A 26,434-nucleotide genomic window follows, 5' to 3' on the forward strand; every position below is an offset into this window, starting at 1 on the left:
TGTAGGAGCATTAGAAAACTGCTAACCTGCTAGGCTCACTTAGTTTGAGGGCCCTTCGCTCTTCTTTACTTGCTTTGCTAGGGCGTCGAATTAGTTCTCCGACTTGGCGTATCTCGGCGCAACATATTAGAGATTATAGAGCAACTCTTCGACCCTCTTAATACACATGCTTGACTTTCGTTGGTGGAAATGAAAGCTGTGGTGGATGGTGGCGTTGTAGGTTTCGTTCTTAATCGTGACGGCCATGAATTCCGTATTTTAATTGGAAGATTTCTTATTTTTCTTGTCTCTATGCTTCTTTTCTTCTGTCTTCTCTTTCTTCTTTTTCTTCCGCGAAACTTCCGAGTCAACCTCTTCGGTATTGGATCCGGTATTAGGCTGTACAGGAGGGATAGATACTTCGGCTTTTCGCTTGCTACTACTTGCTTGAGCAGCCTTCAGTGCGGCTTTAGCGCGTTCCTTCGCGATCATCTCGCTTAGCTTAGTGTTGACAAGCTTGTTATTGTTCTCGGCTAAGTCGGCTCTAATGAATCGAATGGCGGCTTCCTTGTTTAAGGTCTGCTCGGGCTTCTGCGGGGGAGTCTCGATATTTTTGATCTTGTCAAAGTATTGTCGTACGCGAGCAAGTTCCTTGAAAACGGGATGTTCTTTTGCCTCGACGCCATTAAGTCGAAGGGAAGCTTATTGCTGTGTTAGACTAATAGAAATTTGCAAGATTTAAAAAGCTTGTACTTACAAAAGAGCATCGATTCTATGGAATAGGTCGCAAGCACGTAGAGCTTGGCTTTGTCGAGCAGAGGTAGCTTGTTAGCGACATCCGAGATGTTACCAAGGATGGGCTGTAGGGCTTCCTCGAGGTTATCGAGTTCATCGTCGAGTCGATCCAACTGTGGTGAAATATTTGGCGGATCCATTATGCGCGAATTTGATATGAAATATTCGCGACAGTCATTAGAAAAAAGTGTTGATTTATTTAAAGTAGACTATCGCATTGGCTCGGTCGCAATTATATTCAACTGTAATTCTGTACCTAATTGAAGAATTATGGCGGTGATTAGAGGCAGAATATGAAAACGGAGAAAGAATAAAGCGAATTCTAAGAAACCCAACTTTTAAGATCGTAGTTACATAATACGAAATAGTGGACCTAGATAGATACATTTATAGGTACCTCTTACCTATCTCATGTACTTGAAAATATGGGCTTTCAGCTGCTTTCGCCAATAATAGCCATTTCATTTCCCACCGGCTTAGCGCAATCGTGGGGCCCGAATCGGATCCGTTCGAGGAAAAAAAAAAAATATCATCGTCATGAAAAGCCGCTGCAAGCTAATATACATGTATAAACCTATACTGTAAACGCACTCTACTTGATATCACCGCATCGAAATTTGTATCTATTATTTTGACCGGTATTTCTTTCTTCTACTTTATTATTTCTCTTCCTTAATTTTCACCCAATGTTCAGGGTTTGGCCTTAGCAAAGAGTCGCGATTCAGCCCTCGGCCATTCTAACGACATGAGAACAACCAATTAACCCACGATAAACTCCCACCCTGTATTCTCATATCTTTCGCCAGCCGCTTTCGCGGGCTTCAGCGCGAATACCTAGCAGAGCTACAACATGGAGTCGCGATAACCTCTTTGTGGGCCGGGGGGCCACCATGTACTTGTCCGCTGTTGCTGCCGTGATGCCGGACCTACAACACCGGAATGACGGTTTCCGCCTTGATCCTCCTATATACTACCCCCCAACTTCACCACAGAAAGGCGGGTCGAGAGAGGGCGTTTCTCCAAGTTATCCCTTCTATACATCGCCACCAATCACCAAGATTGCTACGCCTCCTCACCCGTATATCAAAGAGGATTCAGATTCCGCTAGAGCGTCAGCGGCGGTAGCAGCACAGGTAGGAGCCGGAACGGAAACTGATTCCAATTCCCCGAGACCAGTACCCGCGATCAGGCTCTCGAAAAAGATTCACGTTGTAGGGTTCGACCCTCATGCACGATTCGTCGCTCACGCTCTTGCCGCTGATCCTAAACTACCACCGGTTCAGATGCTCACTCACAACCCGATATCAATGAAAGCGTGGGGACAGGAAGGTAGAGCTGTCAGTATTCATGATAGCAAAGGCCATCCTATGTCTTCCCGGGAAATACTCTGTCCAGACTATGTTAGTCGTCGGTATAAGTCGCTAGTGCACCAGCCTATCTTGGATAATATCATTCTTAGCACTGCCGCCAGGGCTGCTTTCCCTACTTTGTATGCCCTGCGTAAACGCATCGACCGCCGAACAACACTCTGCTTGCTCGAACCTGGGCTTGGATTGATGGAAATGTTAAACGAGGAAGTGTTTGATATCCCCGCTCTACGGCCAAATTACGTGATCTGTCACAGCACTCATAAACTTGCGAGGCATTCGTATTATAAATACTCGATACGACACATACCTGGGAAATTATATCTCCACGCGGTTCCTAGGGACGACGAAGACGAGGATATAGACAGAGTAACGTCTCAATTGCTTGGGAATCAACATACTCAGCACATGGTCCATCTCCTCTCAGCGGCTGGCGACCTCGACGCAGTCGGCGTATCATGGCCGCGATTGCTGCTGGAGAAACTACCCGACATGATATTTGAATCCCTAGCCGACACGCTCTCATCTATCTTAGATTGCAGCTTCAATCTTATAAGGTGCAATAAAAATGCGATGAGACTATGGGAAAATATGTTGGCAGAGACGATACATATCATCTCGTCTCTTCCCGAATTTCAGGACCATCGCAAGAAGCTCAGATTCCTACACGAGAGACAGTTTGCGACAAAGCTCAGAGTCAGGCTAGAGAGGCAAGGTACCCAGTATAGCCGGTGGATAGCGGAGGTCCGAATGGGAAAAGAGCCGCCTATCCAGTTCGTCAACGGCTATTTCGTGAGACGTGCCCAGGAGGTCGGAGTCGACCACAGGAATAACAGCCTAGCTATATCCATGCTTAAAGCGAGGGTAGAAAGCAGACGCAAGATGCACGAGGTTCCGTTCCAACTTATACCGGAATATGATGATTATTAGAAAATGCAACTCACAATATAGCTCGAGTATAGATAGACACGGGCTTGAGTTGGTATTGTATATAGTGTACACTTACGCAAATCGCTTGTATAACGAATTAGAGATGTTAAATTTTGATCCAAACGTAACGCCTCGCGTATATATTAGAAATAATTAGCTGTAACTTGTTATAGTTCCATTATGCGTAATGACTGATAGCTAGGAGGTAGGTATGTTAGATCAACCATAACCCCGAAATCTAATTTAACAATAAACGCAAAATCCTTCAACTCATACATACTACAGGGAACGCACGTATCGAAGAATATGGAGTGAATTTTTTTTTTACTTTATACAGAAGCACTGGCTCAAGGGCTCCGCAAGCAAACGCAACTGCACTCTGCAGGCATAACTATAAGTTGGGTACGATACGAATAGCTAGTAGACACGATTCCTTCGGCCCAAAAGCGTAGAGATAGGAGAGTTCTCATTACCCCTCTTCCCAGCCATCCTCGCTGCCTCCCCCTCCCCCTGCCCCTTTCCTATTTTCTTCCTACCCTACTCCATCTTGACACAGATAGATATCTTAGTACTGGCTAGCAGCAGCCTGGCAAGCCTTTAGCTGCTCAAGATACCAGCCGCAGATCTGCATGTTTCCGCCCTGTTCGTCCATGCACTTGGTGAAGGACTGCGTGGCGCCCTGGCAGTTGTTGCCCCACTGGCTCTGCTGCTGCTCCGCGCTGGCAGCTTGGGGAGAGGCCTCGGCGGGTGCGGAGCCGCCGCCGCCAAAGAGCCCGCCGATCGCGTGGCCGATGGAAGAACCTACCGCGACACCGCTGTGCGTGTTGATGTTAGTTTATAGTCGATGCATATTTACATAGAAAATAATTTAAGATGGTACCTACGCAGCAGTACTGGCCATCTGGCCGAACAAACCAGGTCCCTGGGAGCCCTGAGGAGCGGCCTGAGCAGGGGAATGCGGTTGCGCAGATTGCGCCGGGGCATAAGTCGCTGCTGGTCGCGTCTGTTGAGAAGAGGGAGCAGGCGCTCTGCTGGGGACGGTAGGACGAGCCGGAGCGGGTCGAGAGGGTCGACCGGCGGAACGGTTGCGAGCCATCTTGATTTATAGGTTGAGAAGTAAAGATAGGTAGCGCGCGAATGAGCGTGTGTGTCGGTTTGTATATACGTAGAAAAGAAGGTTGATGCGGAAGAAGAAAAAAATTGTGAGATGGATCGGCAAAACGGTAAAAAGGTGGAAGTTGACGGAAGGTCGCAGGTTTCTAGTTCGGATTTAAAGAAAATGCTGCTAAGGTAAGGTACATGAGGCAAAAGCTAGAAAGGTAAATGTCCGGGTTACCGGGATGCTCTAACTAAGGTATGTACATACACGTTATGTGGCGTTGGCCAATGAGGGGTTACTAATCGGTAATCAGTGACCTGCACTTGTAGCTTATATTGTGGCGCCCCAAGTTGCGAATTATATTAACTTAGGTACATAACACAAGTTAATACATCTTCACTAAGTCTCATCTTTCCTTTCTGACATAATACCACCATAGTTCAGAATTTATTTTCACTCTAATGTTATAGACGTTTAATGACCCTCCTCTTTATTAGACAATTGATACCATAGGAAACAGGAGTTGAATGTGTTGAGCTTCCAACCTATGAAATCCATCAATTGCAAACGATCCAATAGAATTCATAACTTCATTGAAATGCTTAGAACTCCTTGCTATATTTTATACGTATAACAAAATAATACCAATCAATTCCAAAAGGCTATTCAGCAAATTATTTAGCTTGTTCATTCAAACACTTCAAACCCAATGAGATCCGGGGCTGGCGAGTTTCCACTCGTAGTAAAGATCACTTGGTTCTCACCCTCTACGAATCCATCAACTTCGATAAGCAACCTATCAGACTCAAGCCAGTCTCCTCCTGATATAGGAAACGCCCATCTCTTCGGCACCCCATCATTGACCGTAACCGTCATGTTTCGGGTATTAGAACCCCAGCCCCAGGCACTATCTAGGGCGAGTTCGTAGTTAATGAAATCGATACCAACTAGCTTCTTTCCCTCAAAGCCCACAGTTACTAAGTCAAAAGTTGCGCTCGCTCCTTGGGCAGCAATGCTAATCTTGTTACCCGTAGGCGCGCATTCAGTTGCCTGACAGGTAACTTTCGTCGCGCCACCTGATAGTGTGGCATTTTCTACCGAGTAGTAGCCTTTTGACGTAGGTCGCGAGGTCGATGCCACGACATCGCTTAGAACTAGCAATCTCATTTCATGGGCAGCGAGTTCAAGTTTTTGGAGCCCTGAGATCGCACCAATATCTTCCGCTGCCCAGACATCGCGAGCGTAAGCCCCCGAGACGTTCATTGCCGAGAGGTCGAACTCTACCGTCTGAGAATCGTTCTTCCAGTTTGCAATCCCAAGAACGATTCTTGATCCGGAGAGTTCGCCAGCCCAAATGTCCCACTCTTCTTCGGTGTAGCGACGGATAAGCCGCGCCTGTTTGCCTAGCGAATCCTGGTTAATAGCTATAACTTCTTCATTGCGAAGCACATCAAGAGAGGCGGCCGGCGCGAGCTTCGGGTCCATTGGTACCCCGATGTTAAGAGGAGACTTATTGATAGCCCACATGCTAAAGTGAAACTTCTCCTCTTGGAGAGACAGGGTGTTAAGTCCAACGCTATATATGTCAGTAACTCTACCTCAATTCAATGGACGTACACATACATGAGCATATCCATATCGGGATAAGCACCGACCGAGGTAGATTTATAAAAGGGCACGACTTGGTTTGTAATACGCCACACGCTCCTCCACGAATTATAGATATCGTTGCTGATCCTGTAGACATTGCCAATGGGCGGCGCCCACTCACCTAGGTCTTCACCGATACCCCATTGGCAAATGAAGTAGGCGATGTCTCGATTTACGTCATCTAAAAGTGCAGCCATCTTCTTGTGACGCTCAGGCGATGTAGATTCTGGTGACACATAATCTGCCATTTTGTCTTTCGAGGATGAATAACAGTTGTCATATCTATAAAGACTCAGCGATTGTCAACTTCTCCTTTATTGGTGGGTCTTAGACTCACTTTAAGGAGTCACCTTCCCACTCAGCAAACGACTGCGCATCTATCTCTTCAAACCCTGCGGCTAGTTAGAATTCTAGTAAAACAGTAAAAATAAACAAGAAGCCCATACCGAGAGAAGCTGGGAGATCCGTCGAGCCGCATTGATAGTAGCCTGCGCCAGAGTAAAGACCAAATTTCAAGCCCAGGCCGTGAATATAATCTCCTAAAGCTTTGCCTCCAGATGGGAAGAGAGTAGCATTCCACTGTAGCCGACCTTCTGAGTCTCTGTCCCTTGACATCCACCCGCAGTCTGTCGTGACATATGTGTAACCCAGGTCAGCCAACCCCAGATCTACGATCCCCTGAGCATTGGTTTTCATGATATCCTCGCTAGGATAGCAGTTATAATGATTATAACTATTCCATCCCATCGGCGGGGTCTTTGTCTTGTAAAGGGCAGCTTCTACGGAAGCCCCTAACATAAGCACCGAAGTGGTAAGAATTTTCATCTTGTTGGAATTCATCTCCGACCTAGTTATGGACGCGCCTGAGCTTAACTGTCCGAATGCTCTCCCATATCAACTTCATATGACGAAGTTTCTGGCCACCACTGTCCCGTTTATACATGGTAGCCGCCAAGATATTTCCCCAGTCTACAACGGCCGATGATACTAAAGCGGGTTCGACTCTCCGCAGAGTTGATTTCTCCGGCACCGTCCTCCAAATACGAGGTGCCGCTTGCGGGGAACCTGGTCTAATACACTGTTCCTCACGCACGCATTTGCGTAAGTTTACAGCAATGATCCGAACGCCGAACGGTATGGTATAAGCGCTTTTATATGTGCTCTCATATATATGCCCTCGTAGCTAGCCGAATACCTTGCAACTCCTTCGCGGAATATCGTTATTTGTACGGTCATTTATACCCAGCGAGTTCGATGAGTCAGTTAATAGCTTGACTTGATTTAGACTTGACTTGACCTGGCTTAAGTAGATGCATTTTATAGGAAATCTATCCGATTTAGGTCAATTTTTCTTTATTTAACTAACAGGTAAGAATGAGGGTATATATATACTTTTAAGTGGTAGGTAGTAAACATGTGGCTAGGCGTGACTTTATACGGACTTTCAGGCCAATCCCGCGATCCAGCCAGGTAAACCTCATTTGTTTATGTATTTGACCTACCGCCTAATTGAATGAAAAATAAAAACGAACAAGACCAAATCAATAAAGACCAAGAAAACCAAGTCAACAAGCACAAAAAGACCAAATCGAATATTAGTCGATAGGCTACGAGACGGCAACATTACAAGCCTAGGTTGATTATATTAATCATGTATATTAATCATCTATCTAATACCGCTTGCTGTCTCGACTTTCCTTTTTCTTATCACTCGCCTCTAAAAACTCGAATCTAAAACATAACAATAACTATCGGCCGAAATACGGACATGGAAATGCAGATTGCCTAGTAGCAAGCTAGTAGATATGGGCCTCAGCGCGGGGGACACGGCCACATGAACAAGACAGATTGGGAGAGATGAAACAGACAGACAGAGATTCCAGACGGCAAATATGTATGTGTAACGGATGCTAAGCGAAGATTCCGCAGAAGAATACGCAAACGTTCAACGGTCGAGACAGTGGTCGGAGCAGCAGCTGCAACGGTAAGGCAATGTCAGCCAAGTAACAAGATGCATGGCGCTACTACTTGTCCTTATAATTATCCTTATAGCCTTTGATTTGCCTTTTCATCCCTTCTTGGTACTGTCATTGAGAAGGCGTTGCAGTTGTGCCGGCATCTCGAAACGACTAAGTTTCCCGACCGCCCCCCTAATGTCATTGGCATATTGGAATTCGCGGCGAAAGAACCCGGGCCCTAGCTTCTGCCTGGGGATGCTTGTGAGCGCAAGAAGCTACGTCTGCTGGGTAAATCCGGGATGTCTCGAGAATATATGAGACATGACCAGGTCAGGTCCTATTATGCGGTCCTGAGACGACGTGATTGAGAGTGGTTACCCACATTGATACGTTGCTCGCCCTCTTTTTCGGACTCATCCTGGGACTCATCCAATTCCTGGACCTTGTGTTCGTGCTCATCCCCGGCGTCTGAATGGTTGTCATCCAAATCTGAGTCGCTAGATAGGTATATTACTAAAGACTATGAAAGCTATTAACATTGGAAATAAGAATCTAGCGGTACGATATCCAAAGAGATAAAAAGTTACTTACCAACTTTTTCGCCGCATCGTGACCAGAACCAGTATTCTGTACGGGATTCGCTAGCGACGTGTCTTGGCGATCATGTATCCTATCCATCACTTCCTTGTCCACTGTATAACTTACTGGGCTTGTAATGCGCGGCTATCGTATGGGCAGCTTGGCGGATTGTAGGCTAAGCTGTTGGGCCTCAATGAGTTTACTGGTGAGGTGAGGTTGGATGGGTTGTAATCAATTCCAGTCGGAAATAAATTAGCGAGACGCATTAGAGGATATTACTTACCAAAGTAGCATTATCTAGAGTTTCTGAGCTATCTACTCCTACACGTAGCTTTTTTCGAAGTGATGAATGACCATCAATTCGCAACAGCAGGGTAATGGCCTACATTTAATCCAAGTCAGAGATGTATAACAATTCTAAAGGTAATGGGATAACTTACAGTTTGGTCTCTCAACAACTCCTCAATAACCAAACTGAAACGATCCTATAATTAGCTCGAGTTAAATAGCTTAGGAACAAGGATGTTACGTACCTGACTTGGCTTTCGCTTAACTCCAGTATTGATTCCAATGTTAACTGTAGTGACTCCGATATTGACTCCAGTGACTACAGTGACCCCAGCATTGAATCCAGCAGCTCTAATATTAAATCCAATATAGTCCAACTATTAAATAGAGTCAGACGTATAATAAGATGCGAAGGATAATACCACTTATATTTTACCCGTTATCTTCGCCAAATCCCATAAGGTAGTGAATAGGGTAGGAGTTAGGAAAGGTAGACACTAATGTTTGTATAGGTTAGTGGAAAAGTAGAGGCTGCGGCTATAGAGGTTGAAAAAAGGGGGAAGCGTGTTCCCAAATATATGTGCCGAATTAAAGGAAGGCGACTGTCCATATGCGTACTGTAGATGAGAGAAAGGGTCATGTACATATGTCGAATAAATGGAAGAGGCTAACCAAAGGTATATTCTAGATAAAAGGTAGGGAGCAGGCCAAAGGTATGTTCCGGATAGAACATGGCCGGATCAGGGCTGGGAGTAGGATCGGAATCAGGAACCCCAAGAGATCCGGGGAGGCGTAAGGGCGTCTACAATTGACACGAGTTAGCAATGGCCACGGGATATGTTAAAGATACTTGCCGTTGGAACATGAGCTAGGAAACGGGCCTTGATGAGGTTTTCGTCTTTACATCTAGTTATATCTTTCCCTTACTTTAAAGAGATAAATTTGGGCCGCATCTAATATCAATACCACCTCCCTACGAGCTGGTCTACCTTAATACATTGCCTAGGTACCTATTGTACCTCTATAACGGATTGTTCTACCTTATGGATGGCTTTCTTCAGCTTGGCAAACTTGGAGAAGTGGGTTCTTCCACCCGTGGCTTAAGGGACGGGTGGTGAATTAGGCTCTATTGTAATAGGTTAGCACTTATAGAGAAAGAATATGGCTATTCAAGTTCAAAAATTAATGTGACTTCTGTAAAATACTTAATGCAATTACTATAGTAAAGTTAATCGGTAAAGATAAGAGATGTATTTACAAGATGAATTATTGAGAATACAATCCTGCACTTTGCCCCGGGGCAATTTGGTGTTTTGAAAGGGTAGGAGATGAATGGCGGGGTGAATATGGGGATGAGAAGTACAGCGGGGTAAATAGTGTAATACCTAGTACCTAAATGGAGATAAATGCTGTGGGGTAAAGTGAATCGGAACCTTTATAAAGCTTATTTTGTTTGCAAGGCTTAGATCCTTCGCACGGGCCTTATACCCTACCCCTACCTTAGGTATCGTCGTGGTTGCTTGAAATATAAGGCCTCTAGCGTCGTTCTTTCCTGTATCAACAAGCACATTTTCAATATCGTTCTTTCCCGTATCAATAAGCACGTCTATTGTGCCTTTTGCCGGTTGTAAATAATTCAGCCACCTGGTCGGCATTATTTCCCCCTAAGAATACTGCCATCTGCACACACCGCCTCTACGAGTTAAAATAATAGAGCTGCCTAACCGTCATTATTTTCCCCTTCTACAAATCACGAACCGACAAAATAATTTAACTTCCCAATCCTCTATTCACAATTGCCTAACAAAACCTACGAAAGGCACTATCCGACAATAATACAATCACTTAATTCTTATAATCTGCTAAAATAATAAAACGCACTACTCTCTTTTACCATGCCTTTATTTCAACTCAAGCCTCTATTAACAACTGCTCAACAAAGCATGCAAAAATCACAACCTACAAACCATCACACTTCCAAACCCACAGTGCAGGCCCTACGATAGCCTCACCGGCAATTAGCCTCCCAACCTCAAGCAGAAAATAACTTAATCGCCCCGCAAGGAGCTCTAAACTAACTAACTAACTATTTAATCAAACTCAATATGTATCGCAATTTCGAGGTCGGGAATAGCCATGAGGGAACCACTTGGATCGCCGGGATGGATTTTTATTTCCAATCAATATCGCATGTTTCATGCACTAGGTTGTCGCAAGATGCCACTACATCCTATTTAAACCGGAACTTCAATCCGTTCGATCTCCGCGAAGCCCCTTTACAGGCTCGCTTCGCCTGTCGTTGCGATGCTCTCGAGCACTCTTATATTACGAAGAGGCTCGACTAATGGGCGAGACCGAAAAGGGGCAGATCAAACAGCTCCAGGAGTTTGCTGATTCGGTCAGTACAAACACTCCTCGTGAGATTACGTTCTTGGTCGGTGAAGACCAAGGTGCTATAAGAGAGCAATTCCCAAGTTTGTGAATGCTCATCTTATTGTGGTTTAAATATGACGCATCGCAAGACTTGTTATACTTCATTATCTTATATCGCAAGGACTCTAGGGCACAATCAACAGCCTATGATCAACCGCTCTCAATCAAACCAATACAGCCTACATCAATTCAAAACACAACTAACATACAATAACCAACACAATACAATGTACACATTCTACAATCAATAGTCTACTCTACAATCCAGTCAACCGGATTATGACGATTAGTCTTAATAATCCTTCGCAGTGATGCGTCAATATAAAACAGGTAATGCACCCATCTCTTCTATTTCCTTTCTAGACTTGGACACATGCTGACTGCTGTAGACTCCATAATCCGAACTAGTGACATCGGTTCTTCCTAAACTTGTCCAATACATTCTCGGAATGGAAATGGGCTGGAATACCTTGACGCCTTTGTAAATAGCCTAAATAGTTTGATACCTTTGAAAGTAGTTTCGAAGATATAACCTCATTATGATACCTCATACATTGCAGCAGTGACATTCGTTCTATTACATATACAGTAGCTTTCGGTATCTTACATTTCAGCCATTGCAATTGAACTTTCGCTTAGCTGGAACTATGTAATAACATTAAGGACCAGAAATGTACCTTTAAGTTAAATGCCTAATAGGTGTATTACTATACCCCAAAGCTCTTACCACGATATTTACTGTTTGGGAATTACCAAATTTCTTAGACTACCGATATAATCAAGGCCATGGTTATTAGACTACAGCTACCAGACTATGGTTACCAGACCACTAAAGCATCTAGCCGATATCATCGAGGGCATTATTCACCTAGAGTGGTGCGAAGATCCATATCTAAAGGCCTTTGGGATATATATTAGCTCTTCTATAGTCGTTACGGATGCGCGACTTCTGACAAATCCTAAGGTTGCCTTTATCAATCAGAAGATCAACTCAGGTGTAAGTGGTCGGTGGATGCTGTACTCAAGCCCTAAAATCGCGTCGAGCACCGATCCTGTTAGCACATTGGGATAGCACCCAACAGGGCACGTACGGGATTAACGCCTGTTCACAGATCTTGGAATAGTTTCCATCCCCAAATCCGATAATTAGACAAACCGCTTTGTAATAATGCATCCATGGCCTCGATAAGACGAGGAAGATTCTCTGCCGAAGTTCTCTAACTCCCCTTTAGTCCTGATGCTTTCTCCACAGGCAGGGAGAAGGGCGGCATTGGTTATATATGGGCATGTAGAATAGCATCTAAAAGAGATATCAGACAGCTCAAGCGGGAGCGCATGGGATGAGTACATAAGATAGGGGACACGCATATCGACAATACTGGCAATTGACGCAGGTAGCGTACCAAGTCTGGTCTTGCCGCTCGACGAGACGGTAATGAGGATGGCATAGCTTACCTATTTATAATATCCAAGTTATTCTACGAGCTACTCTACATGTTGGCGACGCCTAGTCCGACTGCTATGATATCTAGCAATATGATCAGGCCTGCTAACGACTACCTATTCAATAGCTACCATCCCTACAACTCGCTCCTCATCACAATATCAAGTGGCAAGGCGAACGCTAGGGTCCAGATACGAGACAAGTTTCGCTATGAGAAACAGTCCCTATTCGGGGTCAAGTTTGCGCGGCCTAATGTCATATATTTAGTAATAGCAATTGAAACTTAGTGACGAGCTATCGCGAAGTGGATTTTAGAGCTCGTCACCTTGGGCTTGCCACTCTGCTGTCCGCTACTACCGATCGCTTGACTCCTCGGTAGAAGCGCCAGCGGGTGTTCCCAGGGGAATAAGTAAGAGCTGCGTTCTTATTCCGCGGGCGCCTCTCTAGTGTCTTCTGTAGATTCGAGTCGCGGTTCTGAGAGTTCCAGTGGGCGTCGCCGCCCGTTGGTTTCGATTGCATCACTTAGACCCTCGTGTCGGCAGAGTATCTCGAAGAAGCGTGGGCTATCAAGGAATCGCGTTGGGTCGCTCAGGAGCTGCCACCAGTATTCCTCTGTGTCGGTTCTCATTTAGCAACTAGCCACGGTTCTTTCATAGCCGTCGACTCTCGGCAGCACGCCTGTGCGTCGCCGTCTGGTTTCTAGGTTTTCTCAGCCCACCGGTCGTCAAAGAGCGTGTTGGCAGTCTTAAATCCTCCCTACGCCTGCTAGAGTGGCAGACATACCTGTAGGAGTTTCCGGTAGAGCGGTACATCTCTCGAGGGGGAGTCGGCTTCTTCGCTGCCTTGGATGTCTCAAAGTTACAGCAAAACCTGCTGGGAGCTTCTCGTACCACGCGTTGCATTCTATGGTGGCCTCTTCTGCGCCGTGGGCTGTTGGGAGCTTAACACGTAGCGGCGAAGCAGTAGTTTGGACTTCAGGAAGTCGGGGAGCAGTTTTGCTGCCATCTATAGTTACGTCTTGGGTTTCTAAACGCCTCTACCTTGATATAAGAACTGGGTCCAATCTGTGGACTAAGGCGGATGATCGGCTGTTAAGTCTCAAGGCGAAGCGTAAGAGACAATGCTACGGCCGCCGCGGGTACGTAGGAGTTCTTGTAGGGTGTCGCGGTATTGTATAAGGACGCTGTAAGATAGGTATATTGCGAGAGGTAGGCCGCAAGAAGCTGTGAGGGGCTATAGGGCGTAGGAGGCCGTGGGAAGTTAAGAGTTTATTAGACTTTATGAACGCCGTAGGAGGAGGTCGTATAAGTTGTGCTATTGGGAAGGTATGTTGTGAGAGAAGGACGCCGTAGGATATATCTTAAGCGAGGTATACCGTGGGGTATATCTCTTGTGGAGATGTATGCTGTGAGAGACATGCCATAAATACGTGGTAGGAGACGGCGCAGTATATTGTAAAGGACGCTGTGGAAGAGGTATGTCGTAGGAGAGCTACGTTGTAGCAAAGGGGTATCGTGGAAGAGGAATAGCGTGGGAAAAGGACGTCTTGCGAGATAGGGAGTCTGTCTGTGCGTGACCTGTTCAAGTTTTTCATTAGATGCGTTCTCCAAATATAGATAGATCTTACCAAGTGCCCATTTCCATCTGTTTCTCGAAATATGTATTCTTTGCTTTAGGTGGTTCAAAGGTGATGATTCTAAGCCAAATGTAGGGGTATTGGCAGTATTGACGATATTCCGCTGTTGATGATTTTCCGTGATCAATATGTTCAATTTTACGATAGCGATAAATTCTGGCTATTATTGCAGACAATATCGTCGAATTCTATGTTGTGGTCGACAAATCCGTGTTGCTACTAGATACAAATCGTTTGTCTGTCTGATCTAATAATGCCTTACTGGTCCAAATCTTAGAAAAGGTACATATATCATTTGAATGGGTGGAAGTATTATTAGGAGGTACCTATATATGAATATTTATCTAGATATCTCGCGTAATACAACGAAGAAAAACAGTACAGGTGGGCGCCAGGAGTAGCATTCATCATTTTAAAGTATTGAAGTCGGGTTATATGATACACATAGGTTTTAAGGTGATAGTCGATTAAACGGTCTTGTAACCTTTGTTCTTAGCAGTTTAGTTCTAGTGAAGGTCATAGACTTCTCACTCGGATCCTTTCTGTTACTAGCATCATCCACCCGAGTCATACCCATTTGACGCGACGTGTGTCGTAGTCTGAGGGACGCGAAAGCTTCGATCGCTGATCCATAGATTGAAACAGATATAGAGGAAGCTGCTTTGTTGGCAGTTCTTGTTCTTTCAATGCTCACGAGGAGGAGAAACGTTTAAAGGTTATGCACGAGATCTATATGGCCATTTCCGTCCAATAAGGGGAACAGGTTGAGGGCGCCGAAAACGTGGTCAATCCGGTCCTGCTGGTCTCTACCTAGAAAAGCACCGGCTGTGGAATCAAGCGAACAGCCTAATGATAAAAGGGCAGGATCAATGTCGTGGAAGGGCGAAGCGAATAGCTCGTTCGTTAGCAAATCTTGAGGCGCATTGGCCGATTCCATGTCCGATGGAAGAATCCCGGGCTGGTCAGTATCTGTAGGGAGGGCGTCCTCCCGGAGTAATCGCTCTTTTGGAACCAGTCCAAATAGCTTAGACGAACTCTCTGTGATTTGAAGGCGTTCGTCGATGTCTTGCTTTTGGAGATGCTTTAGAGCGTTAGATAGTAAAGACTTAGCAATAAGTGAGTATTGCAGAGCGTGCGCATCGTTCCTGGCAAAGTATTCCAGCCCAGCTATAGACATCCGAGCGTACTTTTCGAGTATTCGTCCAAACCCTCCGAGGAGGCCAACACCAAGTACTAAGGAAGAAGCAAAGAGCCATGAGCTTTGAGCGGGTTAGTATGGGTTGAAGGATTGAGGGTGTTTACCTTACACTATCAATGGCATGCATCCATCTAGGATCTGGTGATTTACTAAGTCTGCTACTGATTCAGCCATCAAACTTGCTGCATCAATACACGCGTTTGCAAGCCTCGTTCTCCCTGAATTATCGCTACCCCCATTGGACAGATTGGTCACAGTAGGGATGTCTGGATCAGGCAGGCGCTTATACAACTCGTACATAAGGAAAGGCCTCGCTACTAGCATGACAGCATAATAATAAGACGACATGACTTGACACGCACCGATGATCTCCGCTTCGTCCTCTTGAGGTGATTTTGCGACGGCTTGCTTGAGGCGAGGGAGCCACCTGCTTGACCAATCTCGAAGTTGGCGTGAGATTCCCTCAGTGAGTTGGAATGAGATTTTTCTTCTAGAATATACTCGAAGTACGATCTCTTCGGTAATAGAGAGTATCTGTACCGAGGCATTTAAAAGGTCATACTGCTCTTGGCCGTTGGCACTAAAAGTTCGACAAGGCACCGTGCAGTCTACGTCTGACATAGATGGTGGCCTACCCATAGATATGCTCAGAAATAAATCTAAAACTCGCAAGCTCTTCCAAAGGCGGTCTCTATTACCGTCAGTAACATTAGGCGTAATCCGTTGGCATAGGGACCATACCTTTGAATATGCATATTAGATCCGAACCGAGTATTTACTTCCGTTCTATGGAGGCCGATCGAGTACGCCGCCCGCGCAGCGATGCCTTTAACGCTTAGCTACGAGGATTCAATATTCCGCTGTGTCACTTACCGAAGAAAAGATAAGCTCCGTTGATCTGACAGGCTCGAAGCATATAAATGGTCACAAGAGCGAAAGCTTGGACCGTCTCAATTCCGAGATCACCACCGAGGCATGATAGAGCTAGGGTCTTCGCATATTGAAAAGATATAGCGGCGGATTCTTCATTGATAGACTGCGAACCGATAGCCAAAACTAAGTAATTGACTGCGGATGTTACGTCGGCAGATTCTCCTTCTTTAGCAATCCATGCCAAAATATTACTCTCGAGGTTTTCATTCTCAAAGAGATTGACTAGTCCAGAAGTCTGCAATAGGGGTTAGACAATAATTTATACCAAATACCCGATAAATGATCCGACGAAGTTACCGCTGATATAAATGATGACACTAGCTGTCCGACAGTAGCAGAGTCCACATATGGTTCCTTGCCGATAGCCGAAAATGATAGGTAGGAGGAAGAGTTCTCCAACATCGAAACCCGACCCGACTGTCCTGTTTGTGGATTAAAGGCATTCGGATCTACCCGAGATGTCACTATATGGCGAACAGTCTGGAAAAGAGACAGCGGCGCGCAGTCTCCGACGAAAGCTGAATTTATCTAATTAGTTTCTTTATAAGTCTTTCCAAGAAGGGATTTGAATCTGTGTGCGTACTTAGTTTTCCATGAGCATCGCGCAATAAACGGGCTTCACGGGGAACATCGGCTTCTTCCTCGGCGGAGGCGTCGCTGCGAAGGCTGATGTTATCCGACGTGCGAGTTTGAGTTGTATGAGCCGTATGAATGCGAGAGGGTTCGGCCGAAGAAACGGGAACATCGGTAGATACATCCGGTCCTATCGACGGAACGGATGACTGGGTCACGGATGTCTCTGGAGAAGGCAAATGTGGTCTCCTTGGTCGACGACGAGGCGTAGGAGAAAAACGACACGTCGAATCTCCCTGTCGACGCCTACAGTAACTACAGGGTAAGTTTCCGTCGCATTTAACTACGAAGTGGTTAATTATATGTAGATAGAGTTACATTTATAAGACGTCCTATAGGCGGATAGATAAATAAACGAATAAGAGAATGCATGTAATGTCTACCTACCTTTACGCTGTTTACACGTATCGCAGGCATTGGCGATCCGCGTGCGAATCATTGGAGAAGACATTACCACTTTATTTATGCATCAACATCAAAAGTGGCTTGTAATTGTGTTATGTAAAGACTTTGGACCTAAGTACTGAGACATAGAGGTGAACTTGATCTTGTTAGAATCGGAAGTCGGAAGTTCGGAAGCCGGAAAATAAAAGGGGGGGATGATCTTACAGGTAGTGGCCCCCCTGTGGATCTTTCTAGGTTATGTACTTCTTCCCATTTTATAGAAGAGCGCCTCTGATATCCGAGCTTCCATACTTCCATTCACCACTTCATCCGAATTTTTTGTACAGCTTATCTTTATTGTACAAACATAACCGAGTTTACACCTCATCCCAAAGATATCCTAGAACCTCAGCCCAAAGTCTAACCCGATTTGGCAAAAGCTAAAACCTTGGACTTAAAAGTTTAATTGGTTACAATTAACAAAGTCCCCGCTTTGGGGTGAGTTTTACATTAAATGACTTTAAAGTAAACTTTGGTATTTCATTAAAATATAAGCTTAAATCCCTTATATTTATAACGTATTACAATTATTAAATCTTTTATATTATAACGTTTAACATTTAAATTTTAATACGGAAGTCGCTTTTAAAAGTTTTGTCCATAGGTCAGCCTTTATTAACTTGGCAAATCTTAGCAACAACTGTTGCTTGTAATGATAGATGTATTCCTCCATATATACCAATTTAATATATTTATTTTACCTTAAATATATAAGCTATAATATTAAAATTTATACCATAATATATATAAGCTTTTATATTTATAAGTGGTTTAATTGCTATATTTTAAAAATATATTTAATTATATAATTATTTATATAATAAAAGGTAAATTTCAATGTACATTATAATTTTTAAGTGTTAAATAGGTAAAACCATTTACAACTATTTAACAATTATAACTAAATTTAACAAATGTTTAATATAAACAAAACTTTTAAAAGCGACTTTCGTAAATAAAATTTAATTAATTAAATATATGCCTTTATTTATTTTTTATTTTTTTACTTAATTTATTTTAATTAATTAAAAATTAATTAAAAATTAATACGTAATTAATTAATAATTAATTATTAATTAATTATTAATTAATTAAAATAAATTATTTATATTTTATTAAATATTATAATAATATATAAAAATATATATTTATATAAATATAATGTTAATGAAATAGTAGTCGAGTTTTGGGTGCGCTAGTATTATTGGGGTGAAAAAAGGTCCACACTTGCTTGATTAGGTTAGACTTTGGGCTGAAGTTCTAAGATAGCTTTGGGTTGAGGTGCGCCCTCAACATAACCTGGGTATCTAATTCTACTCATACTCATGTCTTTTGCGTCATAATCCCCGCCAGATACGTTTCATCACGTGTCTGTTTTAGAAAAGGTATTAATGCCGTCCCTCCAGTCCCAGTTAATTGCTTTTCTGGGCCATCGTTTGGTCGCGATGATGCTGTAGCTAGATTCACCACCCGACCTTGCATCTGTTTTCTTGACGGCACAATAATGTATCGCGTCACTATTTGCATATGTCTATTGCGAAAGTCTCCAAGAGCTTTAGTAGCTGCTTGAAAAGATCGTTGCATCTGTTCTTGTTTGTCCGAGCCATCTTGCTTACTCGCGAGCTCCTTTATACTGCCCATCTGTGAGACGTGTTCTAAAAACGCCCTGTGCGGTGCTGGCATATAGGAGCGAACCTCTTCGTGGAAACTTGTTACGGCTTCTCTCGCCCCTGAATTCGATACAGCATTTGTACGCGCATTACCCCCGGATGAAGTATGTTCGACTCCAAGGACAATATCGAGGAATTGAATAAGCGAGCTTTGTCCATTGCTGCCACCTCTCAGCTGCTTCCAGCAGAGTATTCCGTTCCCGTCTTCGTATAAGACACCATTAGGGAGACCTGAAGCAGCCATATTCTTGCTTCCGGCTAGATACGGACGAATCTGGTGATAAAAGACCATTGGGTCGCATCTCTCGTCCATCCGATCGAGTAATCTGCCAAGTCTCCCGATACAGATCTTTAGCTGGTCTAATGCCTTGATTATTGTCGAGTAATCTCGATGTTGGGTCGCTTCGAGTGCTTGGAGCATGGTCGGAATTATATAGGCACCTTCCGCTTCCATTGCTACTGACACTGAGTAGAACCACGACTCGTCCTCTGTTCCGCTGAATGTATGCAAGGCTTTTAGCTTGTCAAGGTCTCGAAAGTCGGGTCCGTTACAGGTAAAGTTCCATAGGTTAAGAGCAGCGTATGTCGCAACCGGCGGAAGGCAGAGGTGTTCCGAAACTTGAAGAAATGGTACTGATATCGCCGGGGGAAGTACCTGATCGTTTATTAGCCACATGTGTAATAATTATTAAGATCTGTTATACCTCTGATGCCTTCTCACCACCCCAGATGTATCCATGCGCTAAGAATGATAAAACTACGTAAGCTCGCTGCCATTCTTCTTCTGTGTGTAGTTTGCTCGTCGAAAGTACCCTTATGGAATTTACAGCCTTTCGGATCGATTTGCTGTTTAGCAGTGATGGGAGATCATCCAGTATAGATTCCCACGGGGTATAATAATGGTGTGGTAGACGGCTTATGGGTTCTCGCTCTGGAAGAAATCCATTTCTGGAGACGGAATAATTATGGAGGAGATCATAATGATCTGAAGATCTCTCGTTACACTCTGGCGATAACTGAGTACGACCTGGCATTGTGATGGCTTAAACACTTGAAGCTTGAACTTTGGGTATTTATTCAACTGAAACCAATATAATAAATAATATTAAATATTAAAGTCAAAATAGTCTGACAACTATCTACGAGGTGATCACGTATTTAAGAGCAAACCAGGGAAAGGGGTGCGGATGCGTCAGTGTATCGGATCTCGGATACCGGATCACGGAAATGTCTTTTCGATAACACGAGAGGTTTCCATTCTTCGTACCGTGGATATAATCGGTTGATATATTATTCACAATAGGATAGATATCTCTTCAAACCTCACGCTTACCTACTTTTTGTAAGATCATTTCCCTTTTACGCTCTAATAGTTGCATACGAAATATGTTGATATGTCAGTTAATGATTAAAATTGGCCCTTGTTGTCTATTATAGAAAAATACTCCATCGAAATAATTATCTTAAGTAGTCTCTAAGCTATATGTTCAGAGTAAATACATTGACTTTGGGCTATAACACCAACATTCGCTTATAGTAAAGTTCTTCAATTCCAATCTCAAGCAACGCGATAATGGCTAAGGATCAGCTTCAAATTAGCGACCCGTTAATTGCATATCGAATTTATTTTGAGGGCTAAACTTCCATTAGAGTTCTGTCTGAAGAATGAGGTTTTAATAATAATACTCATTTTTTGTTTAAGAGATAATGACCAGCTCCGACTTGACCCATCAGCTGCGTTCTGCTGTCCCCTCGCAGGCGTACAAGGGATTAATCGACTCTGTACTGCCGGCCTTGATCAACTGCATCTCGGACATCGCCAAATCGCTCAGGACGTCACATTATGTCTCGCAGGCAGGCAGCGCGAATGCTTTTGGTGATGACCAATTGAATGTGGATGTATTAGCCGAGAATAGCATTCGAGACGCCATTTCGCGCTGTCCTTTTGTTGTGACTGCCAGCAGCGAAGAGGATCCGGTCGAACGGCATGTTCAAATCCAGGAAGAAGCCTCGACCGGCAATATCCCCGAGGAGAATTATACCGTTGCGTTTGATCCTCTAGATGGAAGTTCTATAATTGCACCGAATTGGACTGTCGGTACAATTATTGGTGTTTGGCAAGGGAAGACAGCACTTGGCCAACCACCCGCAAGCAAATTAGTTGCCTCTGTCCTCGGTGTCTACGGACCACGTACCACAGTTATTGTTGCGCTACGCGTTCCAGGCTCCAAGCCAACATGTCTCGAATTGGGAATTGGTGAAAACGGAGTCCGCGATGGTGAAGTTGAAGTCATTCGGTCTGCCGTTCGACTAACAGAATCGCCGTATAAAACCCGTTACTTCGCCCCCGCAAATCTCCGCGCGGCGGCGGACGACGAGAAGTACATGAGTCTAATCACGCACTATATCCAGAACAAATATACGCTGCGCTATAGCGGTGGTCTTGTTCCAGATGTAGTTCATGCGCTGGTCAAGGGTCACGGAATATATATATCGCCCGTGACTTCAACTAGCAAGGCTAAATTGCGACGTTTATATGAACTATTCCCTCTTGCGCTAATAGTCGAGTGTGCTGGAGGGGCCGCGATCGACCCGGCTGACGGGACGAATATACTAGAAAGACCTCTAGGAGACTTGAACGAAACTGCAGGGCTAATCTGCGGGACAGCTGAGGAGGTGGAATTTGCAAAGAAGATTCTCCTTGACTAATAGCTATCGTTAAAGAATCCAGAAAGCAAGCTAGGTGGGCTAACCACATTGATTGCACATTAAAGGGTCTGATAGAATCTGTGATTTAGATATATACTCTTAGAAACTCAACTAGAGCCATGATAGCCATCGCCTGCCCATACGGCATGCTCGTAATTGGAATATCCTTGTAATGCTGCAACGTGTGACCCATACCCGTACCAAAAGACGTATTCAGGAGCTCTCCATCGGCATCAACGTTATCCAGCACCGCCCGTATAGCCTTAAGAGCTACAGCATCGTACTCCTTCCCGATATACTTCTTTCTCTGTGCCTTGAGGATTCCAAAGGCAAATCCCGCCGTCGCGCTCGACTCGACGTAAGACCCTTCCTCCTCCGGTTGGTCTAGGAGCGTGCGCCACAAGCCCGACGACGTCTGCAGCGGCTTGAGGGACTCGCATTGCGCGTTCAGCGTGTCTAGGAGGTGATTTCGAATCGGGTCGTTGGCGGGTAGGTCTAGCAATTCCAAGAATTCGGGGATCACAATCGTCAGCCATGCGTTTCCCCTGGCCCATAAGGCGTTGGCGAAATTATGGCCTCCGTCGTGGAACGTCCAGCCGTGGAAGAACAGTCCGGACTTGGTGTCGAATAGGTATTTTACGTGGATGAGAAATTGCCGCTTCGCTTCGTCGACGTAGTGAGGTCTGTTAAGTAGCTTTCCAATCTTAGCCAGGGGCATGACGGTCATCATAAGTGTGTCGTCCCACAGCTGCTGATCGTTCACCTCCAAATATGTAATATGTTGCATGCCGCCATATTTGGTTCTCTCGAGGTCATGGTACGCCCATTCTCCCCAACTGTCTAGCCAGGGAAGATAGGTCTGGTTTCCCGTCTTCTCATATACGTAGGCTAGTGTTAAAAATACAGCCATGGTGTTAATGTTCTTGGTAGTGCCCCCAGCTGCGAATCGGTTGGCAAACCAATCTTCAATAATCTTGAGATATTTTTCATCTCCGGTAAGCGAGTAGTAAGCCCAAATTCCGTTGAGACCAATACCATGGGTCCACTCCCAGTCGTTCCATCCTTTTGTGTCGATTACGCGACCATCATCTAACGTCAACAGGAATTCCCCAGTCTGGTCTTTGATGTTCACTAGTCCGTCGATGAGGAGCTGAATCTTGGCGTGGATGTCGCTCGACTTGATCCCTTGGATTTCTGCCGGCATCTTGGGCAAGGTAAATTTCTCAGCTCTCGGGATGTCCGCAACCTAAGAAGATAATCAAGGAAGGGGGGTATCTAACTACGCCGATGGATATATCCGAAGTATTAGACAAGGACTGTCTTAATTTTCTTGCTTGATTCCTTGTCTAATATCGTATAGCGAAAAGGAACTGAATAGTCTGCTTTGTTGTACTACTTAATCATGTCTTACGTCCTTTAAGAACAAGGAAAGGAGGAAATTCGAGGAGTCTTTTCACGAGGAGTCAAGAATAGTGCATATTTTGGTATACTCCACATTGTGTCGTAGCGCCTTAAGTGCCCCCCCAGTTGTCGGGATATCACTTCATCGCAATACCCACACCATTTCATACCAATCTCTAAAATAAACCAAGGTCTTATTACACGTGATGGGAATTACACCATCCTACCGCTATAGTACTGTTTATAAGATATAAGATATAACAGATGAGGAATAGCACAGGAGTCTTCTAAACCGAAGGAGCACGGGGTTCTTGGAGTACGCAGCTGCAGCTGATCTTCAATGGGGAATTTGACTCCGATCCTTTTGGGCGTGGTAGTGGTTTCGGTATAGCTGACTCCGAAGCTAGCTTGCTGAGGGGAAGACCCCCGGTGGTCGTAGGTTCATCTCTCCCGAAAAAGTTGGAGCTCCGTTTAGAATAACAGGGTTATTTACTTTGAGTTAGTCAAGGGCTCGGAAGGACTCTAGATTTGTTGTCTTTGGGGTTTTATCCCCATCCCCCGGATTTTGGGGAAACTCGCCCCAGCTGATCCCCAGGGAGCCCCAGGGAGCCCCAGACTGCCCAGATTTGCCCAGATTCCATTTCTTATAGTCTAGCACTAAATTAGGCACTATTCCCTCGTTGAATATAGTCAAGTAATGATTTCTAAGATGATTCGTTGGAAATGATATGCCTGCATTATACCCCCCGTCCTTAGTGTTAATCCGACGAGGTGGCTCCTAGTCCAGGCCAATGTAGACAAATGAGAGTTCACAGAATGATCGGCTATCCACCCCGTGTTGGATGGCTCGCTTGCGATGTCACGGCACCAATACAAGGCAGTCTGCATTATGTGCTCGATGTCGGTGTGATAATGATACGAGGCATGAATACATAAAAATGCCATGGTTCTCTCATCTCAAACTCTTGCCCCCGTCTCCCTCTTTTTTTAATCCTCACAGGTAGACTTTTCTGCGTGGTGTACCTCTGCAGTCGCCGAGAACCCCTAAACATCACAACTGCGGAGAACATCGCTCCCAACGCATTTGATAAAGATGTCGTCTACGGAGGTTCCCGACCCTGAGATGGTCCAACGCATAACACCTCACCAAGACGATTCCGCGAAGAGGTATTCAATGGCGGAGGTAGAGCGAGCAGACTCGGTGCCTGAAGATATCGAGGGTAAGGGAAATCATGCAGATTACAACAAAGTCGACAAAGAAGTCGCCAAATATTCGTCGGCTATCCGTATCAAAATAACGCCCGAGGAGAACGTCAGGCTACGGAAAATGATCGACAAGAGAATCTTGGTCGTAATGATTATGACTTATTTCCTCCAAGCTATCGACAAAGGCACACTATCCTTCTCTTCGATCATGGGCCTGCCGAAAGACACCGGCATGCTTACGCCTGAGGGAAAAGTTAGCCAGGACTTTTCTTGGTTGACTACGTGTATCTACATAACTATCCTCGTCGTCGAGTACCCGCAGGTAAGACCCGCTATTGTTATCCCTAACCCTCTGAATCAGTTACAGGAGCCAGAGAGATATACTGATAGTAAAACTATTGCAGAACTATATCATCGCCCGAGTTCCCGTCGCCAAGTACCTTGGTTTTTCAATCATCGCGTGGGGTGTCGTTTTGGCTTGCCATGCTGCATGTAAAAACTTCCTCGGGTTGGTAATCGTCCGGACGCTTCTGGGACTGTTCGAGTCGGCTTGCCAACCTGCTTTCGTTATCCTCTCCGCTATGTGGTATAGACGCGAAGAACAAGCCTCGAGGGTTACCTATTGGTATATGATGAACGGCGCGCAGCAGATTGTCGGCGGACTCCTCGCCTACTGCTTCACTTTGATCACGGACGGCCCCCTTAGATCGTGGCAGTGGCTGTTCATGGCTTACGGCATCATCTCCGCCGTCTTTGGCGTTTTCGTCCTTTGGTGGATGCCTGACTCCCCGATGCGTGCCAAGTGTTTTAGCGAAGAGGATAAGCATCTGATGGTTGAAAGAGTTCGAGATAATCAGACCGGGCTGCAGAACCGAACTTTCAAAAAGGAACAGGTTTGGGAGGCGTTAACTGACCCCCAGACATGGTGCTACGCCGGAATTCAGTTCACCACGACCCTACCAACTAGCGGCCTCGGCGCCTTTGCGAACTTGATTATTTCTGGGAGTCTAGGATTTACCAATCTTCAGACGCAGCTTTTGTCCATGGTCCTCGGCTTTTACATCGTCATGGTTCTCCTAGGCTCTGTTTGGCTGGTGAAGAAGTTTAACCAGAACATCTTGACTATGCTGGGCTTCGTTATCCCGTAAGTAGCATGATCCTAGTTTCATTGAGTACCTACCTACCTAAGGAATGTAACCACGACTAACATGACGTATCTAGATCATTCGTGGGTACCATTTTGCTTATGACGGTACCTAACGAGACCTTCGCACAACATGTGGGACTGCTCATATCCTACTATATCACCCTATCTTTCTGGGCAGCGCAAACCTTAGGTCTCTCCCTAATGTCTCGTAATGTCGGAGGCCAGACCAAGAAGACTGTTGTGGTGGCTACCAATTTCATCTTCTGGTCGGCAGGTAACGCTATTGGTCCCCAAGTGTTTCTATCACGCGAAGCACCTAAGTACCATACAGCATTTGCAACTCATCTTGGTTGCTACGCTCTTCTTGTTATCATCCTCTTGTTCTTCCGCTTTTATCTGTCAAGGCAGAATAAGAAGCGGGATGCACTGGCTGCGGCTGGTGTTAGCGAGGCTCATGATGAGAGGATGGCTCACGCTTTTGAAGACCTGACGGATAGGGAGAACCCGAATTTTAGATATGAATATTAGAGTATCGCATGTCTGGTATTTAAAAGAAGGGGGGGCATCTTAGTTCGATACCATGAAGAGGTAAATATGTACACACAAATGGCATTTTGAATTTATTGAGCACTTAACTTAGGTACCTGCTGGGTACCTTTTAAAAACTAAAAATCTGATGCATTCCGTATAGCACGTATAATAAATATGATAGGTATTTTTGAGATGTAAGCATAATAGTTAATGCGACGTCCGCATATATGAGGTATATTGATGTTATTTTATGTTATTTTATATTATTTAGATGTTAAAATTTAGATTGGACATGAATAATTGCCTGAGGCAGGAAGCGCAGGAAGCATAGGTGCAGTACCTGGTTTACGTACATACCTGCCTGCCCGTACCTTCTCCAACAATGGTGATACCTCAGGTATCTA

General features: G+C 44.8%; 8 protein-coding genes across 8 annotated transcripts; 3 read left to right on the forward strand and 5 right to left on the reverse strand.

Moving 5' to 3' along the window:
- Positions 1–258: 258 nt before the first annotated feature.
- On the reverse strand, positions 259–914 carry GL218_08028 (uncharacterized protein; the record flags this gene model as incomplete). The annotated part of the gene is made up of 2 exons (XM_033584817.1): positions 259–680; positions 737–914. The coding sequence occupies 2 exons, from the start codon at positions 912–914 to the stop codon at positions 259–261; spliced, it is 600 nt and encodes a 199-aa protein (XP_033441068.1).
- A 750-nt stretch (positions 915–1,664) lies between these two features.
- Positions 1,665–3,071, forward strand: GL218_08029 (putative 2-dehydropantoate 2-reductase protein; the record flags this gene model as incomplete). Its single annotated transcript, XM_033584818.1, has 1 exon — positions 1,665–3,071. The coding sequence occupies one exon, from the start codon at positions 1,665–1,667 to the stop codon at positions 3,069–3,071; it is 1,407 nt and encodes a 468-aa protein (XP_033441069.1).
- Positions 3,072–3,636: 565 nt separating this feature from the next.
- Positions 3,637–4,167, reverse strand: GL218_08030 (Mitochondrial intermembrane space cysteine motif-containing protein MIX17; the record flags this gene model as incomplete). Its single annotated transcript, XM_033584819.1, has 2 exons — positions 3,637–3,886; positions 3,956–4,167. The coding sequence occupies 2 exons, from the start codon at positions 4,165–4,167 to the stop codon at positions 3,637–3,639; spliced, it is 462 nt and encodes a 153-aa protein (XP_033440929.1).
- A 690-nt stretch (positions 4,168–4,857) lies between these two features.
- Positions 4,858–6,645, reverse strand: GL218_08031 (putative alpha-galactosidase D; the record flags this gene model as incomplete). The annotated part of the gene is made up of 4 exons (XM_033584820.1): positions 4,858–5,746; positions 5,794–6,102; positions 6,158–6,212; positions 6,267–6,645. 4 exons carry the CDS (start codon positions 6,643–6,645, stop codon positions 4,858–4,860), a joined length of 1,632 nt encoding a protein of 543 aa, XP_033440928.1.
- An 8,222-nt stretch (positions 6,646–14,867) lies between these two features.
- Positions 14,868–17,373, reverse strand: GL218_08032 (Filamentous growth regulator 27; the record flags this gene model as incomplete). The annotated part of the gene is made up of 7 exons (XM_033584821.1): positions 14,868–15,417; positions 15,466–16,047; positions 16,098–16,182; positions 16,230–16,524; positions 16,587–16,807; positions 16,873–17,205; positions 17,310–17,373. The coding sequence occupies 7 exons, from the start codon at positions 17,371–17,373 to the stop codon at positions 14,868–14,870; spliced, it is 2,130 nt and encodes a 709-aa protein (XP_033440931.1).
- A 3,370-nt stretch (positions 17,374–20,743) lies between these two features.
- GL218_08033 (Sedoheptulose-1,7-bisphosphatase, chloroplastic) lies at positions 20,744–21,745 on the forward strand (the record flags this gene model as incomplete). Its single annotated transcript, XM_033584822.1, has 1 exon — positions 20,744–21,745. One exon carries the CDS (start codon positions 20,744–20,746, stop codon positions 21,743–21,745), a length of 1,002 nt encoding a protein of 333 aa, XP_033440930.1.
- An 85-nt stretch (positions 21,746–21,830) lies between these two features.
- Positions 21,831–22,949, reverse strand: GL218_08034 (Unsaturated rhamnogalacturonyl hydrolase YesR; the record flags this gene model as incomplete). Its single annotated transcript, XM_033584823.1, has 1 exon — positions 21,831–22,949. The coding sequence occupies one exon, from the start codon at positions 22,947–22,949 to the stop codon at positions 21,831–21,833; it is 1,119 nt and encodes a 372-aa protein (XP_033440925.1).
- Positions 22,950–24,239: 1,290 nt separating this feature from the next.
- GL218_08035 (uncharacterized protein) lies at positions 24,240–26,027 on the forward strand (the record flags this gene model as incomplete). Its single annotated transcript, XM_033584824.1, has 3 exons — positions 24,240–24,674; positions 24,757–25,496; positions 25,574–26,027. The coding sequence occupies 3 exons, from the start codon at positions 24,240–24,242 to the stop codon at positions 26,025–26,027; spliced, it is 1,629 nt and encodes a 542-aa protein (XP_033440924.1).
- Positions 26,028–26,434: the final 407 nt, after the last annotated feature.

Source organism: Daldinia childiae (genome assembly GCF_008694065.1).
Source record: "Daldinia childiae strain JS-1345 chromosome Unknown Scaffold11, whole genome shotgun sequence".
Lineage (NCBI taxonomy): Eukaryota > Fungi > Ascomycota > Sordariomycetes > Xylariales > Hypoxylaceae > Daldinia > Daldinia childiae.